General features: G+C 27.4%; 2 protein-coding genes across 5 annotated transcripts; one reads left to right on the top strand and one right to left on the bottom strand.

Annotated features, from left to right (window-relative positions):
• Window positions 1–5,699, top strand: LOC112776189 (cinnamoyl-CoA reductase 2). The gene is made up of 5 exons (XM_025820237.3): window positions 1–308; window positions 660–814; window positions 1,894–2,079; window positions 2,943–3,295; window positions 5,265–5,699. Exons 1-5 carry the CDS (start codon window positions 158–160, stop codon window positions 5,425–5,427), a joined length of 1,008 nt encoding a protein of 335 aa, XP_025676022.1. The 5' UTR covers window positions 1–157; the 3' UTR covers window positions 5,428–5,699.
• Window positions 5,700–6,000: 301 nt separating this feature from the next.
• Window positions 6,001–11,546, bottom strand: LOC112776188 (metal transporter Nramp1). Of its 4 annotated transcripts, none has more exons than XM_072227076.1 (14): window positions 11,240–11,445; window positions 11,074–11,152; window positions 10,927–10,967; window positions 10,588–10,666; window positions 10,380–10,484; window positions 10,184–10,293; window positions 9,742–9,923; window positions 9,577–9,646; window positions 9,316–9,489; window positions 9,121–9,225; window positions 8,240–8,371; window positions 8,066–8,161; window positions 7,653–7,993; window positions 6,001–6,143 (listed from the first exon to the last, which is right to left on the bottom strand). In XM_072227076.1, the coding sequence occupies exons 1-13, from the start codon at window positions 11,342–11,344 to the stop codon at window positions 7,667–7,669; spliced, it is 1,605 nt and encodes a 534-aa protein (XP_072083177.1). In that variant the 5' UTR covers window positions 11,345–11,445; the 3' UTR covers window positions 6,001–6,143; window positions 7,653–7,666. The 4 variants fall into 4 exon arrangements, with proteins under 4 accessions (XP_072083177.1, XP_072083178.1, XP_025676021.1 ...); XM_072227077.1 differs by lacking the exon at window positions 6,001–6,143 and adding an exon at window positions 6,916–7,172; XM_025820236.3 differs by lacking the exon at window positions 6,001–6,143 and adding an exon at window positions 11,452–11,546 and having other exon boundaries at window positions 7,603–7,993; window positions 11,240–11,373.
• Window positions 11,547–17,112: the final 5,566 nt, after the last annotated feature.

Genomic DNA, 17,112 nt, shown 5'->3' with positions numbered 1-17,112 from the left:
GTAATTATAAAAAGGCATGGATTGGTTACCATATCATATCCCTTGCATAACACTCTCAACTCTCAACCAAACATTTTACTTCTTCTTCTTCTTCTTCTTTCTTAATAAGCTATACATTCAAATCTCATCTTCATATTAATATTATTATTATTAGAAGATGCCTGCCATTGCCATTGCCGTCGACGCCGCCTCACCGGTTTCCGGCCAAACGGTGTGTGTCACCGGAGCCGGCGGGTTCATAGCCTCTTGGCTTGTTAAGCTTCTCTTGGAGAAAGGCTACACTGTCAAAGGAACACTCAGAAACCCAGGCATGCATGCATAATAATCTTTATTTATTTATTTATTATTTTTTTTTTTTCAAAGTTAAGAGTGAGATTCGAATTCGCGACTTTTAAATGAGTATGGTTCAATTTATTATTATTATTTAATTTTCATTATAATTAATTAATAATCATTATATATATGTATGGTCTAAAGTTTTCATATTTCCATTACTTATATAGAAGATTTATTAACTTTTGATAAAATTAATGTATTTATAAAAAGAGTGCTACATTATTACTATATTGTTATTCAATAATAATTAATAACATGTTATTGCATATGAATGAAAACTTAATTAAGTAGTAATAATATATGATGTTTGTTGTTTTGTTTAGATGATCCAAAGAATCAGCATCTGAGAGAGTTGGAAGGAGCAAAGGAAAGGTTAACTCTGCACAAAGTTGATCTGCTTGATTTTGAAACTGTTAAGTCTGTTTTTCATGGCTGCCATGGAATCTTCCACACAGCTTCTCCAGTCACTGACAACCCTGTAAGCTTTCTTTAATTTCTTACAACCTTCAACAAAAATATCCAAAATCAATCTCACTTTCATCACCAATTATTTTGTTAGCATTATTAACCTAATTAACCTGGCCTAATCTCTTGTTAATATTTTTTTGTTAAAGGAATGTTTTTGTTACAACGCATTAGAATTTATTGTTTTTTACTATCAGCTAGTTATTGGTATTTAAAAATATGAAATAAAATATATTGTTAAATTTTTAGACTAAAAAAATTAAATTAATAATTAAATAATAATAAAAAATAATAAATTTTTATTATTTTTAATATTTTTTTATTAAATATATAATTATTTATAAATTTTTTAATTTTTAATTATTTAAACCGAAAGATATATCTAACTATAAAGTTTAAAGTTTAAAATTTATATGAGCATAACTAAAAATCAAAATAAAAATTAAATAATGGTATTTATTTTTAGGTGAAAATTCAGATACACGTACTTATAATTAATTTTACGTGAAATTAATAGTTGAGAATAATTAGATGATAATTTAGGCAAATATATCAAATTATTTAACATTAATTACATCTCCGAGTTTCTACCTTTGAAAAGAATTTTTTTTTTAATTAAGAAAATACAATTAATTGGTGGGAAAAGTGCATGCATGATGAATAATTTGGATGCATGCTAGTTACTTTTATCCTAATTAAGCCCCACCACAATCTGTAGAATCCAACACAATTCCCTTTGTTTCTTAGCTTCTTCTCTTTTATCATGCAATTGCCACGTCCCACGTTCTTTCTTATATTTAATAAACCACATTTTCATAAATTATTAACACCATTACTTTAATTATAACAATGTTTATACGTATGGTCCATTATTTCATATGTATATATGTGCTTATCTGAAATTTATCCTTTCATTATTATAAAACTGAACTTGACCCGATCGAATCATCATACTTTAATTAAAAAAGTATAATTTATTCTTTAAAAAAAATCATCTCATCACTACTTGAATATATATTTGAGGTAATTATATGTGAATAAGAAGATATGAAAGGAATAATAATTATATTCCACAATGTATAAATAATACAGGAAGAGATGGTGGAACCAGCAGTGAATGGAACAAGGAATGTGATAATGGCAGCTGCAGAAGCAAAAGTGAAGCGCGTGATTTTCACTTCCTCCATTGGAACAGTCTATATGGACCCCAAAACCAGCAGGGATCAAATTGTTGATGAATCATCTTGGAGTGATTTGGAGTATTGCAAGAACACTAAGGTTTAATTCATTTTCTCTCATTATTTTATTTTAATTACTAATTAGTAATTACTATATATATACTACTTATCACTACCTCTGTTATCTAATATTATTCAATATTTTATTAATAATTAAAACATTCAAAATAAAATAAACAATAATTAAGAATATGAAATAATATAATTTTAAACTAATTTTTTATTGTTTTTTAAATATTTTTTTATTCTCTAATTTTCGATAAAATAATCAATGGACTAGTGATTAGCTTACTAGTCTATTTAATTAAATAAGTATCAAGAGTTTAAATTCCGTCTTATGTATACAGCAACTTATTCACCAACAAATTAATGACAAATTCTTAAATAAAACTCCGACACTCGACAAATTGACATCACATAGGTAGCGTTTGGTGGAGAGACAGAGACTAAAAGACAGAGATTGAAATAAATCTCAGTATTCTGTTTGGTGCAAAATGGGAGACAAGAATTAAAACAAGAATGAAACTCTAATTTAATTTGCACAAAGGATAAAATTGGAATTAATTAATTGAAATGAAAGTATTTTAGGTAATTTCAGTCTCATGTGTCCCTACTTTTTGGAGGTACTGAAATACTGAAATTTTGAAGACAGAGACAAAAATTTTAGTACTATTCTCTGAACCAACAAACACAATACTGAGTCTCAGTCTCTCAATCTCTGTCTCAGTACCTCAAAACAAATGCTACCACAGTGTGATTGAAATTAATGAAATTATTATTAATAACCATCATTGATGAGAATGTAATTAATAAATGAAATTGCACATTCAAAAAGACAATTGAGTAATTGACACATACTTTTTATTATCAATGATTCTGATGAATTAATAATAATTATTGTAGAACTGGTATTGCTATGGGAAGACAGTGGCTGAACAAACAGCATGGGAAATATCAAAAGAGAAAGGAGTTGACCTAATTGTGGTGAACCCAGTTTTAGTGGTTGGTCCATTGCTACAATCAACCATAAATGCAAGCACAATTCACATCCTAAAATACCTAACAGGATCAGCAAAGACATTTGTGAATGCTGCTCAGGCTTATGTCCATGTTAAGGATGTTGCATTGGCACACCTTCTTGTTTATGAGACACCTTCTGCCAATGGTAGATACATTTGTTCTGAGAGTTCTTTACACCGTGGAGAAGTTGTTGCAATTTTAGCCAAGTATTTTCCTGAGTACCCTATTCCTACCAAGTAAGTCTAATCCTCATCATAATTTTTTTGTTTTTTATTATCATAAATCATGCACAAATCCTAATTAGGTAGTAGTAGTTGATAATTTAATTTCCCTGAAAATAAATGATGTATGAGATTTTGTTTGACATATGCACTTTGTTTCCCATTTTTAAGGGACATCATGACCAAATTAGGTGTGAGTTTCTTCCTATTTTTAATTATAGAAATATTTGATAACAAAAAAAATAAAAAATAATTAAAATTTATCTTATTTAATATTCATTAATTATTATTAAAATTAATAAATATTAAATAAAATAAATTTAGATTTTTTTTCCTCTAACATTACAGAATTTCTAGTAATGTAAAGTACAACTATTAATAATGAGGAGATCACTTCGATAAAGATACTAAAAATGTCTTTTTTTTAAATATTTACATGTGTTATTATATTATTGGACATCTTTATTAAACTGGTTAATAATTTATTTTTTAATAAACCAGAACAAAATCGGTTTATTATAGTTATTAGATCCAATTTGATCCGATTGATTTACACAATTTAAACCGAATTATGTTTAAATTTTTTGATAAAAAGACAAATATATTTCTAATTTTTGTTAAAAAAAACAAAAAAAAATGATCCAATGGGTTATGTAAATTGGTCGGTTCGACCAAATCTGATAATAATTGGGTTTATTGTTATAAAAAAATCGATTTCATTTTAGTTTATTAAGAAATTAAAAAATAATACGTACAATAATAATGCAACACATAAGCATCTTTACAAAAAGACGTTTTACGCGTGTTTATGGAACATCCTCCTAATAATGAATCTATGTCATTATTCACCGGCTTTATTAAAGGCATTACTAGCTAGTTACTACTAATATTTTGAATGTAAATTTTTTTTTATTTTAAAAACTAATTTTTTAAAATAATTAGTACGATTTAATTTAATTTATTATTACCTCTCTTAATATTTATATTACTTTTAAAATGGAAGAGAGAGTGCTTTGTAAATGTTAAAGCTGAATTAGTTGTAGAAATAATATTAGAGCGCAGTTTTGTTTGAATGTTTCCTAATTAGAGGTAATAAGGTGGTTAAGGATTTTGAGCATTTAATTCACACTGTAAATATAGAAATGGTTTTCTCAAGTTGTAGGTGTAACAACTTTGACTTTGCATTGTGAAGAGTCAAGTCAAATTGAAATCCAAACAAATATGAACCATACATGGAGCTTACTTGTCTTCACCAAATCTAATGTCCTTGTCACTTGCTTGTTACATTTTGACATTGATAGTGTCTCCTGCCATTGACCTACCACTTTTATTTTATTTAAAAAAAAAATTAAAAGAAAAAAAAGAAGTTAACCTACCTTTTTTTCATTAATATATAAGCCTATATATACCTAATCATCTAAAATAATTTTTTAACCAACTTGGATTGGTCGAGTGGTCAGCTCACTCGTCAGATCCGCGACGGATTAGTCCTTGACCTGTCGGGTTGGGGGATACTGTGGACAACTAAAAAAAAAATCTATAATAGTTTTTTTTTTTTTTCTATATTTATGATTCCTTGAGTAAAACATGGTTTTAAGTTACTTGCATTGAATTTCTTATTAATGAATATTAATTTATTTATTATCATATATTGATAGATAAGGAATAAGGATACAAATCTTCTGACTTTTTTTATATTGTTTTTTTCCATCCCCTCAATTATTGCATCATTCTTGCTTGTTCTAAAAGACTTTTATTAAAAAAAAAAAAACATAGAATATTGGGATAAAATGGAAGAGATAATTTCAATCTCAAAGACAATTATAAAATTACAAAAGCAACCACGGGACTTAATTAATATTTATAATAAAGTATTGTGTAGTTACATACATGCTTATCCTACTTTTAAAATAAATTTTATATAGTTGATAGTGTAATTTTGTGGAATAAAAAATTAACAAAATAGTTTTATGTATATGTGCAGATGTTCAGATGAGAAGAACCCAAGAGTAAAACCCTACATATTTTCAAATCAAAAGCTCAAAGATTTGGGAATGAAATTCACCCCAGTGAACTTGTGTCTCTATGAAACTGTCAAGAATCTTCAGGACAATGGCCACCTTCCTCTTCCTCCAAATCACTTTTAATTAAGGTCTATATATATATAATCAAGTATATTATATAGCTTTAAGTTAATTATATCTAATTTCATGTAAGATTATATAATTAAGCTAAGCTAAATAATATATAGTTCATAATGTTACTTAATTTGAGTCTATATATAGACCCATGTATTTTTTTTTTCTATTGTTATTCTTTACCATTAAGATATATATGTATGTCATTATTTCTCATTTTTATTACTTTAATTTCTTGCAAAGTAAAAGTATTGATTAATATAATCCCTGTACTATTATAATATTGTTGATAAATATTCGTTTTTATAATTTTAATTTAGTAGTTATTAATTAGCTCCTACTCTTGATGAGGCATCAAAATATAAAGTAGTAAACTATTATAAGAATTAAAGTTTCATAAAACTAAGAAAAAAATAAAAAATGCTTATAAAAAATGAAGCATAAATTCAGAATTGTAAGAGACGCTACTTCATAATAATTATTGTTGCCTTGTCTAAAAGACTATAATAAATTAATAATATTAATGGATTTTTGTTTTCATTTAGTTGGTAGAACTGAAAATGACAGCAGGAATAATATGAGGAAAATAAAAATAAAATTTATTTTAGTAGTATTTATATATATATAACAAGAGGGCAACTAAATAAAATAAATTAACCGCGTTACGTACTTTCTGATTTCCTTGAACGTGTATAAAGTGCTCTCAGGTCAATCCAACATTCCCCCTTTAAGAAAATTAAAATAATAAATTAAATAAAAAAGAAAACTATTTTTTTGAAACAAAGATTAGCATTCATTCTCCTTGAATCTTTTGAATTCACATTACATAACTTGAAGCTTTAAAACTTCTAATAGTAAAATTGGATACATACATACAGCTAGCTCCACATGCTATACACCTTTTTATTTAATAAAAAAAAAAGAATTTATAGTAGATTTCAAGTAAACCAATTAACTACACTATAGACTTGATCTATTAAAAATTAGATAAAATTTAGCCTGACTTAACCTGTTTTTATTTTTTTTTATAGGATAATTATATTAAGTGTATATTAAAATTAATTATTAAAATTAGTTATTAGTATATAATATACATTTAAATACAAAATAATATTAAAAATACACACAATAAAAAATAAATTAAATTATATATATTTATATATAAATACATAATAATTAATTTAATAACTAATTTTTTATGTGCACTTAATATTTTTACTCATATAATCTTTTTTCATTCTATGTTAATCACTATGTTAAACACTAGCTACACTAACCTATTTTAATTGTTATACGAACCTAACATATATTAACATAAACCAATTAAAAGAGGAAGGAAGAAAAAGTTACTTGGAATGGATGGAGAATGAAGGGAGTAAAAAAGAGAGTAAAATGTGTTTTTTTTATGGTATATCTGAGCTTCATTTAAATATTTATTGTACGGATTAATAAGTTAACTATTAGATCAACGCAATAAAAAAAGTAAAAAATTTTTTTTTTTTAAATGGATTGGACAACCTCCAATCTAACTATCACACATGTTGCAGCAATAGCTAGAAAAATTTTTCAACCGATTACAATCAGTAGGATTTAAACTCGAAATTTTTAAATAAGAAAAAAAAAACTATATTATTTAAGTTATTAAAAACAGAGGCCCAAATTTGGTCTAAAACTCCATAGTCAGGTCAGGTGGCCCCGATTTTGCCCAGGCCCAGTGTACCTCCTCCAAGAAAAACATATATGTATATGTGCATCTATATGCATAAAAAATCTTAGTTTAGTGTTCATCATATATACTTTGCAACAAGTGCATCTGGACCTAAGTTCCTAATGTTGGCTTTATTTTTTGGAAAAATAAAGATTTTCTTAATTTTTTTTTTTTTTGAAACTTAGATACAGTCGACTTTCGACTTCACGTAAAGTTGATATCGGAGAACTGTTAAATAATTTGACTGATTTGACTAAATTTTTATCTAACGTCTCTCAGGTATCAACTTCAGGTGAAGTCGACTTCATCTGAGTTTTTACCTTTTTTTTTTTTTCAGATTCGTCCAACGACCCAATGTTTGCATGCATGTTACGACATGAGCTACTCATAACAGGCGTCAATGTGAATTCATATTTCAATATTTCATGGTTTTTTCTCCTTAATTGTATTCCTCATATTTAACTCGTTTCATCTAATTGCAAAGAAGCATAATATCTGTAAAATCTTTATTAAAATAGATGTTTACCCTTGTAGACAAATTCAAATATCTGCTGGACTAACAATTCTCTCAGGCAATTGCATGCTTACTATGTCTTCTCTTGGAAGATGAGAAAGTGACTCATTGCAATCCTCTGCTGCTGCTGATGTTAGTGCCAAAAATGGTGTCGCCTTTCTGTTCTTCCTCACCACCAGATATGCAATTCCGGCTAAGTACACCGCCACGCCCGAGAATCCTAGTATTCCCACAAACACTTTTCCAACCATTTTCATCTTAGCATGAAGAAGCAACTTTATGAAGCTAGATATTAAGTAGTATATGTTTATGGTCATGATCAACGACCCGATCATCCAAGTAACAGACGCGATCTACCATAAAAAAAAGTAAACATTCAATTTGATCTCTGAACTTTTAAACATGTTATAGTTCAAAGAATTTACCATCAAAGAGTTAACATGTTCTCCCATCTTGGTTTTGCTGCTAGTGAACTTGAGAAGTGGAATCAAGGCGAACGGAAGCGCAAATGATAATATCATCTGAATAGCAGAGAATGAAGAACATATTTTGTTCAATTATTAAAATGTTTCTAATCAAAAGCATTATGGTGGCCTTACAGATGCAATAATTATGAGCTCTCCGGCACCGGAAGAGCCACCAATCAGTGCTACAACCAAACTAGGAGTAATGGCTAAGCAACGAGTTAACATGTTCCTAATCCATGGCTTCAGTCTCAAATCTAGAAAACCCTGAAATAATATATAGAATCTGATATTATATATGTGAAAACTCAAATGCAGTTATCTTTATGTGAAGTTAATAGCTGAGAGTCGTTAAATGCTATCATTCCCTCTCTAAAGTAACATGTAAGTTATCCTTTCTGATGTGTTATATTTTAATTGGGTGTTTATTTTAACATGAGTTATGTTCTCCACTCTTTGGTTGTCGTTGCGCCTCCTAAGCATCACCGTCTCATTGGTGTTTCGTTTTTTCTTCTCAAATCATTCTTCTAGAAAATGTACTCTAACTCTCTCTAATTGCGTTTACTCCTTCTCACTCCTTCGTCGTCGTCATTACGCCTCCCAAGCATCACCGTCTCATTGGGTGTCTTATTTTTTTTTTCCGAATCATTCTTCTAGAAAAAGTACTCCAACTCTCTCTAATTACGTTTACTCCTCCCCATTGTTTTCTCTTCCCAAATCATTCTTCTAGAAAGGGTACTCCAACTCTCTCTAATTGTATTTACTCCTCCCCACTCCTTTGTCGTCGTCGTTGTGCCTCCTAAGTATCACCGTCTTATTGGGTGTTCCATTTTCTTCTTCTGATAGGCCGTCACCGTCTTCCAAGATATTATTAACTCAGATTAAAATAAGCACCCAATTAAAATATGACACATCAGAGAGGGCAACTTATATGTTACTTTAGGGAGAATAGGATAGCATTCACCTATATATATATATATATATATATATATATATATATATATATATGTTTATACCTGCATGACATATTGCCCTGCATATGTTCCTGTAATGGTAGAACTTTGACCAGATGCTAGCAAAGCAATTGCAAAGAGTTTTGAACTCCATTTCCCCAACACATTCTGAATATATATATATAAATCATCCTCAAACTTCAATAGTTTCCGAAAATAAGAGTTCTTATAAAGGGAAAGTGTTATGGTGTTTCATACTCTTAGTAGAAATGAGGCTTTGTTCAAATCCAAATCCTCACAGCTCTTCTGATCATCTGCACTCAAATTTGAAGAATTGCAAACTGCACCACTTACAGAAATAACAGAGATATTTATGAGGAAGGCCACCATAAGAGCAAATCCACTTTCTATCATGTAAAATCTGCAAGCTTCCTATCAAACAATGAAATGGAAAAAATCATAACCATGAAGATTTCTTCTCACAAAAGCAGAATCCATTCTAGAGTGCTAAATGTTTACCTTGATTCCACGAACGGATCGAGGTATTTTCCTCGAAAGTACTAATGCAGAGTGGAGGAAGAGATTGTGTCTGAAGAAGGAAATGCATAAAGGAACATATCATAAGCTTACATTGCAAAACTAACATTAACAGAAGCTTCTAGAAGACACAAGAAAAGAACTCACGGCATAACCAAAGCGCCGAGGAGCGAAATTGCAAGACCGGTAGCACCATTTCCTTTAAGCTGTGGAACAAACATACCCTTCACAACTTCTTTTGCATCAGGCTTTGCATATCCAAGCTCAGCCATAAAGCAAGCACAGATGGTAAATACCAGAAAAGCAATTAAGAATTCGAGTTTTCTAATCTGTTAAAACAACATAACATAGAAAAATTAAGGTGAAAACTCAGGTGAAGTTGACTTCACGTGAAGTTGATACCTGAGAGCCGTTAGATGAAAATTTAGTCAAATCAGTCAAATCATCTAACGGCTCTCAGGTATCAACTTCACGTAAAGTCGACTGCACCTGAGTTTCCACCAAAAATTAATCAATTTGTTTGTATATAAATAGTAACCATATGAAACAAAAAAAAAAAAGAAAATGTGTAGTGCATAACAAAAACTACCCCATATTGTTGTAATGCTAAGAGAATCAATGTACTTAGCCCTGTAAGAAGAACACCAATCCAAACAGGTATACTGAAGAGCATGTTCAATGCAAAAGCTGTTCCAATTACTGCATAGAAAATCATACAAAACTTTCATGTTTTTGTTTAACAAGGTTGATTAGTTTTTTCATCATGGCAATTTTCACCTCAATACCTTCTGGAATATCACATGCCACAACAGAAATTTCAGCAATGATCCAAAGGATCGTGTTGGGTACTTGCGGATATTCAGTTCTACAATGCTCTGCCAAGTGCTTTCCTAGAAGCAGCAAAGAAAACAGAAATGAAATTCAGCATCCATGTATCTGTTGATCAAAATTATTCAATTAAGAAAAAGGAAAATTGTTAATCAAATTGAATACCAGTTACAACTCCAAGATTTGCTGCCATTGATTGAATCACAAGAGCAGCACATGATGCCAACAATACAATCCAAAGTAACTATAAACAAAAGATGTTACCAAAAAGAATTGTAATATATAATATGAGCATAAGTATATGCTAAAACATGTTTTAATATAAAAAGTCCTTAAGATATTGCTTGGTTTTTGTCTTTCTAAAGGTACACAAAATTGACCAAAAAATCATCACTAAAATATGTCTACACTAGAAATTCAGAAATTATCTTAAATTTTGTTCTAAAACCTTTTTATTATTTTTTCCCTAACTAAAGTACTGCATTTAAATACATAAATGCATACCTCATATTTATATTGTGCTCCAGATTGAAGATCCGTCTCAACTGCAAGTTATTGTGAACATTGAAAAAACAAAGTTATATAAATCATAAGCATATAAATAACTTTGCACATAGCTCCTTTATTTTTTATTTAAATAACTGATCTTACAGTTTCCTGGGTCTATGTATGCAATAGAAACAAGAAATCCAGGCCCCATATATGCAAATAAATTCTTCCAACTCCTCCTCTGCAAAACAACAACAACAATAATAATTATTAATGATAGTAACAATAATAATATGAAGAAGAAGAAGAAAAGCTAAGGGAAACTCACATCAGGAACTTCAATTTGGTGAACATCAATGGAGTCTATTAAGGGTGCATTTGTGAAGCTGTGATTGCCAGTGCTTGACATAAACTGTGGATGCTCTGGAGCCATGTCCTTCTCTTTCTAAGAATCTATATTCCCTGAAATGAGAAGAACAAAAAGAAGATTGGGAGGGACATACAGAAGGAAGAGTGTGAAGTGAAGTTGCAGATATGTACCAATCAGAAGAGACACTCAGAAGCGGTGAATGAACTTAGCTTGCTCTCACTCTCTCTTATTATATATTATAGGAAACATTTCAATTGCACTGAGTTGTACCAGTTGTTTTAACCGTTGATCTGACTTATAAAAAATATATATAATATATATTAATTGAAATCAACGGTTAAAACAATTAGTACACCGATGCTTCCGGATGCACTTAAAATATTTCCTATATTATATATTATATAAGCTTTGACTTGATGAAACTTGGAAATTTTAAAACAAAACTTTTTTTTTTAATATATAACTTAATTTGATGCGTGTGCTAGTGATATTTATACATTTTTAATATATTTTTTTATTATTATTTAGTCTGATAGTTCTCTAATATTTTTTTTTAAATATATATCTTATATAATAATTAATTTAATAGTTATTTTTTATGCATATATAACATAATTATTTTTTTTAGAGATATGACTTTTTGGTATAAATTTTTTTTTAACGACTATAATATTTTATCCCTCGATCTAAGACAGAATTTAAACTTTCGACATTTACTTAAGCGAACGAGAGAAATAAATTGAGTAATTCAAGTTGGTTTAACCATTATAATATTTGATATAAAAATTTAGGTAAATTATATTTTTTTTATCTTTAAAATATGTTAAAAAATTTAATTTTTTTAAAATTTTATTTTGTTTTAATTTTGTTGTGAAACTTTTTTATTTGCATCCAATATATTTTTAATGGCTAATGTTTTAAAAAATTAGGATCAATTTAGTAATAATTTTATAAGAACAATTTTCAACACAAATAAATCATATATAGTATCATGTATTATTGTTTAATTGGTCCTAAATTTTCTAAAAATTTAACTATGAGTAGTATATTTAATGCAAATAAAAAATTTTAGAGGCAAAACTCAAAAAAAAAACTTAAAAATATTTTTTAAATTTTTGACAAATTTTAAGAACAAAAAATTATATTTTATCCTATAAATTTTTTATTTTATTTTTTAAATGGAGCCGGATCTCATTCTTAAAGAATTTTTCGGTATTTAAAGGTTAAAGCCCTAAGTCCATAATCTTGCAAGTAAAAAATTGTCTAAAATTATTTTTCATTAAATTAATTTTCTTTAAATAAACAAGACGTCATTTAAAATTTTAAATCTTCTTCCATACTAAAAAAAAATTGACTACTACATTTTTTAAATCTTCTTTGAGTTTAATTCATTTTGGATAAAAACCTATGTAATTACTAATTACTATAGAAATGAATCAGAACTTATTTATTCTTTTTACTCAATCCATATAAAACAAGTCGATTGTATTATTAATTAAAATTCTTGCAATATGTTGCAAATCTGTATACAAATTCAATGATATCTAGATTTAATAACAAAATCACCCCAATTAGGCAATTACAATTTCCAAGGTTGACATATTCACACATTTATTCATTTTCTTGCTAGGTTGCACCACTTAGAGCATCAATAAGATGACGTGTTTAGTTCTGATTGGATATTTTACTGCAGAATGTGCAGTTTAAAATTTTTTTCTTGAAATAATTTATTTTTAGATTTACTTTTCTTTAGTTCATCAATAAGAGGACCTATTTAAGGCTGGCAATGAGTAGGGTAGAATAGGATTTGGACCCTATTCTAATCCTATTTGCAGGTTGAAAATTTTATTAAAACTCTACCCTACTCTACTTGCGGATTGAGAATCTCTCAAACTTAACCTTACCCGCACCCTAAAATTCTAAACCTTACTCTACCCTACCCTACCCGCAGAAATATCAAATTGTTTCAAAGTAAAATAAAATTCAATAATTTCGAATTTTATACATATTAATAACATAAAAAATAAAAAATTAATGCTCTAAATTACTAAATTAACTAACTAGTTTTAGTGGTTGTTCATTTATTGTAAATCATTACATAAAGAAGGTTGTGGGTTCAACTCGCACTTCCTTTACTATATACCTAATTTTTATAAAATATGTGTTATATATGAGGTGCGGGTAGGATAGAGTAGGCTACACCCTAAACCCGTACCCTACCCTACCCGCAAACATACCTGTACCCTACTCTACCCGCAGCGAATCGGGTAGCCTACCCTATCCAATGGGTTGGACTGAATTGGGTATATCCAAACGGGTTGGACCGAATTAAATACTTGCGGATAGGATATGAATTGCCAGCCCTATCACCTATTCAGATTTTTATTTATTTTTATTTTACTTTTCTTTTGAAAAAGCATAAGAGTTTCATTCTATTGAGTAATAAGTACATGCATACATATATATGAACAATTTTATATCAAACAACTATTCCATTATATTGTGCTCTAAAATCACATGAATAGCATAGCAATCTGTATAAGTCAGATTTTAGATCTATCTATTGTATCATAAATTATCTTGCAGTTTGGTTGTTTAGAAACAAATTAAAGAATTAGAGTTGGAAATTCTATTTCTTTTTTTTTTTTTAATGTTGACAATCTATTTTTTTGGGGAGGGGTGCTTAATCAAATTTGTATTCTAGTTATACATTTCATGGGCGTTTATTTTCTTACTCTTGTGTCATATAATTATTTGCTTCCTATGATGTACGAATACATGATATAATACAGGATACAATACAATACGAAACACGCGGATATAAAAATTAAAATTTTTTACAAGATTTGAGGTCATAATATATATAATATAAAGTATTTTTTAAATAAATTATAAAATATTTAAAATATTTTATTTTAATAATTAATAATATATTATTTATAAATTCATTTTAAAAATATATATTAAGAATAATAATAAATATATTAATACGTGATGATATTTAAGTATTTCAAAATATATCAAAAAAATTTTTATTTTTTTATTAAAATATAATTAAATAAAAAAATATATATTATATAAATATCGTATTCAAAATATATTAATACACACGACAAATTAAAGAAGTGTCCGTACTTTATGTTTACTTCAAATAATACACTAATGCAGGCTGCCCCAACCCAAGTTGTTGACTTTTACTTAATTAGCATTATCATGTTCCTATATTATTATATATCTATCTACCCACCAACTAGAGATAATCCATTTGTATGTGTACCTCTAAGAATTGAAGTTCCAATTACCTCATGTATACATAGGCAATATCATACCACAATATATAACATATAGTTAAGATGTCATTGTTTTACTTAATTAGTATATTAAACTATTAAAGTCTATCTCATGGTGCTTTATTTTGTTTTACATTGGTGTATCAAATATATATTAGTATGCTAGAATATAGCAATAATACAAATAATATTATTAATTTAATAATTTTCATGGAATTGTGAGAGTGAGAGAGTCATAAAAAAACGCTGACATGATAGTACTGTAGTACTGTACTACTATCTATTAGTGAACATATATAATGTGTAAAAAGATGTTTTAATTATCCTCATGATTTCTGTAATTTTATTAAATTTATAATTAAATTTTTATAAATTTTTTAATTAAATTTTTATAATTTTTTAATTAAGTTTTTATATTAATTTTAATTTTATAATTAAATTTTTGTTAGTATAAAAATATCAAAATTAATAAAATATTTTTTTATAAATTAAATATGCTCATAATTAAAAATTTTATTAGATTTTTTATCATATATTTTTTTAAAAAAATATTCTGTTAATTTTAATTTTTTATATAAAAAAAACTTAATTATAAAATTATAAATAGTATAAAATTTTAATTAAAAAAATACAGAAATTTAATTACAAATTTAAAATTATAATAAGATTAAGAAAGTAATTAAATCTAAAAAGAATTATTCTAATGCAACAAAATTAATGTACTAAATAAAGCCCTCTCATAATTAACATATGGAATTTTGCGTTTACTATATATATAGTGTAATGTTTATTATGTTAATTATTTAATGACTAGTAATACTCTGAATTTAGTACAACTATTTTTCAGAAAAATTTATCAAATTAATTTTAGGAAAATATCATAAAGATTTATCCTATTTTATATTATTTATAATCGATTGTTCAATATCATTCATTGAATCTCTCCATCCTTTTCACTCAATATCAGCTAAATTGTTGGTTTCTTTCTATTTGCAATGAGAAAAAAATAAAAATGTTTCAATCATTACTAAATGTTAAATAAAATAAATTTTTTTAGTATTTTTTTTTATCTTTCTAGTATTAGGGAGCAATTGTAAGCTCGATCCTTTTTCTTTGTTAAATATTGTTTATTTTCAAGCTATGAATCACGGACACTTTGCTTAGTTGCCGTGTCTGCGTGTCAGACACATTTCGAATACGACACTCATCGACACTCGTCCGATACGCGTGTCTGCTGTGTCCAAACCGTGTCTCAATAAAAATAAAAAATTTTTCGATAGACACACTTGGACACACCTCAATATCATCACGTGTCAGCGTATCTAATCTTATTCTTAATATATATTCTTAAAATAAATTTAGATATAGTATATATTATTATTTATTAAAACAAAAAATATTTTAAATACTTGATATAATTAAAATAAGACATTAAAAATAATTTAACAAATTAATTTATATTTTAATATCAATAAAATATTAAAATATCATTACGGTTTATCTAAAAAATACTTTATATTTAATATGTATACGTGTCCCTGTGTCATGTAAGATTTTAAAATTTGCGTGTCGACGTGTCTCGTGTCGTGTTGTGTCCCGTGTCCGTGCATCATAGTAATTTCAAGACAAATTAAAGAGTTAGTTCTTTGAAGACAAGGTGCATAAAGCATCTTTAGTCCATGCTAGTTTTGGATTTGGTGAGCAACCACGAAATTAAAAGAGAATAGTCGTGAAAAAAAAATTAAAAGAGTATTTATTAGTGGTTATCGGATGCTACAATTACATGCTTAATTATTATTTTAATTGATGACATCTATCCTAATTATTACACAATGACTAATAGATTTTGAACAATGTTACATGATTAATAAACTATCGTTTTAATTAATATATCTTTGACTAATTTTAAATACTAAATTTTAAATTTTAATAATAAAAAATAAGATGTTAATCTAAAATATTAATTTTCTAATTTTTTCATAAGCTATATATCAAAATTCATCGCAACTATCGTATACATATCATTTATTATGATAGCTAATGGTAATGAATTTTGATACAAGGGTTTAATTCGAGGAAAAAAGTCATATTATTCACGAGACAAATTATAGAAGGTAAATTTTAGAAAGACTAAAGTATCGTTTTTGTTTCTAATGTTTAGGGTAAATTTTATTTGTGTCCTTAACGTTTAAATCGTCTTATTTGTATCCCTAACGTTTGTAAAAGTGATTCAATGTTATTCTGCCGTCAATTACACATCATGAGCGCTTTAGTTTGAGTTTTAAAAATCTCTTCTTGAAGTTAGAATACAAATGTCTGGGATAGAATCGATGATCTACTCCGAAAAATAGCTCATCAAATGTTGAAACTAATTCCTACAACATTTACATAATTCACTTTTTAGCGACATAATTGAATCTAAATACAAATAGTGGGTATAATATTAAAATCGAACACATTCAAGTGAGACCTAATTGAGAATGAATACATCCAAGTGAGAATAATTGAAAAATATAATTTGATTTATTAGTATAATAGATA

The sequence above is a fragment of the Arachis hypogaea genome, chromosome 19, assembly GCF_003086295.3.
Source record: "Arachis hypogaea cultivar Tifrunner chromosome 19, arahy.Tifrunner.gnm2.J5K5, whole genome shotgun sequence".
Lineage (NCBI taxonomy): Eukaryota > Viridiplantae > Streptophyta > Magnoliopsida > Fabales > Fabaceae > Arachis > Arachis hypogaea.
The sequence above is the reverse complement of the archived record's forward strand: the minus strand, read 5'-3'. Positions and strand labels throughout refer to the sequence as shown.

What these genes read in the sequence shown, in the direction of transcription:
- LOC112776188 (XM_025820236.3), bottom strand. Translation starts at nt 11,344, where the DNA reads ATGGCTCCAGAGCATCCACAGTTTATGTCAAGCACTGGCAATCACAGC. An exon ending in ATACATAGACCCAGGAAACT is followed by an intron (nt 10,968 to 11,073) that starts GTAAGATCAGTT and finishes AATAACTTGCAG; the next exon opens with TTGAGACGGATCTTCAATCT. An exon ending in AAATCTTGGAGTTGTAACTG is followed by an intron (nt 10,485 to 10,587) that starts GTATTCAATTTG and finishes TGCTGCTTCTAG; the next exon opens with GAAAGCACTTGGCAGAGCAT.
- LOC112776189 (XM_025820237.3), top strand. Translation starts at nt 158, where the DNA reads ATGCCTGCCATTGCCATTGCCGTCGACGCCGCCTCACCGGTTTCCGGC. An exon ending in AGGAACACTCAGAAACCCAG is followed by an intron (nt 309 to 659) that starts GCATGCATGCAT and finishes TGTTTTGTTTAG; the next exon opens with ATGATCCAAAGAATCAGCAT. An exon ending in CTCCAGTCACTGACAACCCT is followed by an intron (nt 815 to 1,893) that starts GTAAGCTTTCTT and finishes TAAATAATACAG; the next exon opens with GAAGAGATGGTGGAACCAGC.